Source organism: Cynara cardunculus (genome assembly GCF_001531365.2).
Source record: "Cynara cardunculus var. scolymus isolate 2C chromosome LG 1, CcrdV1, whole genome shotgun sequence".
Classification (NCBI taxonomy): Eukaryota; Viridiplantae; Streptophyta; class Magnoliopsida; order Asterales; family Asteraceae; genus Cynara; species Cynara cardunculus.
In genome coordinates this window covers 25718744-25721278 of record NC_037528.1, presented here as the reverse complement: position 1 = coordinate 25721278, position 2535 = coordinate 25718744, and the positions used below count along the sequence as shown (strand labels likewise).

At 30.7% G+C, this 2535-nt stretch overlaps 1 protein-coding gene across 1 annotated transcript; it reads right to left on the bottom strand.

Annotated features, from left to right (window-relative positions):
* Positions 1-1785: 1785 nt before the first annotated feature.
* On the bottom strand, positions 1786-2276 carry LOC112526397 (glu S.griseus protease inhibitor-like). Its single transcript, XM_025136685.1, has 2 exons — positions 2214-2276; positions 1786-2083 (listed from the first exon to the last, which is right to left on the bottom strand). Exons 1-2 carry the CDS (start codon positions 2227-2229, stop codon positions 1890-1892), a joined length of 210 nt encoding a protein of 69 aa, XP_024992453.1. The 5' UTR covers positions 2230-2276; the 3' UTR covers positions 1786-1889.
* Between the last annotated feature and the right edge of the window lie 259 nt (positions 2277-2535).

Sequence of the window (2535 nt, the reverse complement as noted above, 5' to 3'; positions counted from 1 at the left end):
CATATTAAGATGCTCAGATATGAAGTTTGACTTTAGGTTGGGTCAAAATGACAATAGTTGACTTTTGTTGACTTTTTGAGAAATTAAGACGTTAATGAGATATTATGGTATGAAATGTGTAGGCAGTTGGTCAAGAGCTATCGGTAATCAATCTATGCGCAATCAGATGAGTCTTCATGAGACTTACAATATGCATACCTATGTATAAAGTTATTTTCAAGCATTATATGATTTATATGACAATGGGTACATATGCATGATGTTTCAGTTTACATACATGATATATTTTACATGTATGTTATTTTGTGAATGGTTGCATGCTATGTGTTTAATCAGTTTTCAAATAACTCTAGCATGCTATTCCATATTAAAGTTTGATGATTCAAGGGTGGGCATTTGACCTGTAAGTCACGACCAGTATAAAACATTACCCGGACAAGTGGGTGATCAATTAAGATTGAAATTATCAACCCAGGGCGTGTTTGTGACTAAATGACCCATACCCGACAGACAAGTTATGAGATCTCTTTTCTTTCAGTGTTGCATGTTTTTCAGAAAATGCATACTATTTGGTACAAAGTTTACAAGTTGAAATGTATGATGTGCAATGATCTTTACTCACGCAAACCATGAACTCACTGAGCTTTATAAGCTGACTATAGTATGCATCTCAGAGACAGAAGGTTTCAGGTTGGACAAAGAAAGAGAAGGGCATACATAGAGACTTGTCTACTTCATTTAAGTTCAATATTTAGGCGCAATCGTCTATGATATATAAATTTRTAAAGCAACCCGGTATGGGACGGGCTGACATTAAGTTATATATTTATTCTTTTAAAGTCTTCCGCTGTGAACGGTTTAAAGTTTTAATTTAGCCATTATTTTTGTAGTGCTTTTGGAGAATCTGTTTTAGATTACGTAACATCTCACATGGTAAAAATAAGGGTGTTACAAAAAATTAACTATAAAATTATAAAAAAATTTAATTGTTAATTTGATATAATATCGATATATTCTTTTCAAATTTATATTTTTTTAAATATAAAAAAATTATCTTTTTCTCAAAACCATATTATAAAATCGATAAAAATAAAAAAAAATAAAACATTAAAATCGAGATAAATACGTTTTTTTTATAAAAAAAACCTTTGGTTAGAAAATTCATAGGAAAACTAATTTCAACCAAACATCATTAATTTGTGATGAAAATCATTTGAAATGACTTTAGAAATGGTATTAAAAAAAATAATTTTCTTATCTACTTAAAAATATGAGAGAAAAATTAATCAAACAATAAATTCATAATTTAAATTAGAATAAGCTACAAATTTGGTTCCTCTAGTTTATTAAAAATAACATTTTTTGTTTTTACAATTTTGAAATTATAAAATGGTTAACATGATTTATAAAATTGTCCGGATTTGATCACTCTGACTGGTGATCGTTAACAAATTCTTATTTTTAGTTTCAGATTTATTATGTTTCTAAAAAAATTCAACAGAAAAAGACGTAGGAATGTGATGTTAGGCTCTATCCAAATTAAAAATGTTTATGATTTTCACGTTCTTTGTGGTCAAAAAGCAAGTTTGAAGAAGTTGATAAAACTTACGATCATAAACTTATGTAATTTCAATGTCGACAGGGACGAAAGGAAGTTTTAGAGGTAGGTTTCATGTATTTTTCTTATATTTGATAACATCTGTAAGATCCCTCCCGTATGTGTATTTTTCGGATTAATACTGTAATGGATATGTAATGTAAGATAGTATGAAAGAGCATTGCATAATTAATAGATATGAAACTCATAGGCTCCATATTTTATTCATTTATTATTAATGCATTCATACACCATATAATTCATAATCTCAAACCAAAGACATGCAGATAGCTTAGCCAATTGAGGGAGTTCGGACGACAATCCCACGAGAGTTCACACGAACTCGGACTCGGTCGCATCGAAAGTCCGCAGTCACTGGAGAGCCATCCAGTATCACAAACGCATCCACTCGTGGATTCTCTCTCTCTATCGTTACCACTGCATCTTCTCCTCTCTGTCTTACCAGCTCCGGCCATGAACTCTTTCCTGTATCAATTTAACCAGTCACAAACTTGTTTCATTGATCTTTTAACACGTGAATTTGCATAAGTTTCTTAAAATCGTGTGAAATGTGTATAAGAATTAACGAAATTAAAAGAGACAAAATAAGATTTACCTTCGCAATCTGTCATTTTTAAATGAGTTGTGAAAGAAATCGAAAATCTTTGGAATATAAATAGTGGTATAAGCATGTGACAATGGAGTATGAGTTGTACATTTTATGTTACGGGTCACAATTTGGGTGTGCAAAAGTCCAACTTTTTGGGTGAAAAGTCAAAGTGCCATTTTTGTTGACTTTTTTAATTTTGAAAAGCATAATATATCATCACCACTTCTCTTTTATTTCAAATCAATTTACGTGCACCTCGAATAAACCATACGATCCTGAAGATAAATGACGAATGTTTGGTTTGATATTCTTTGAAGTAGTTTTTTCG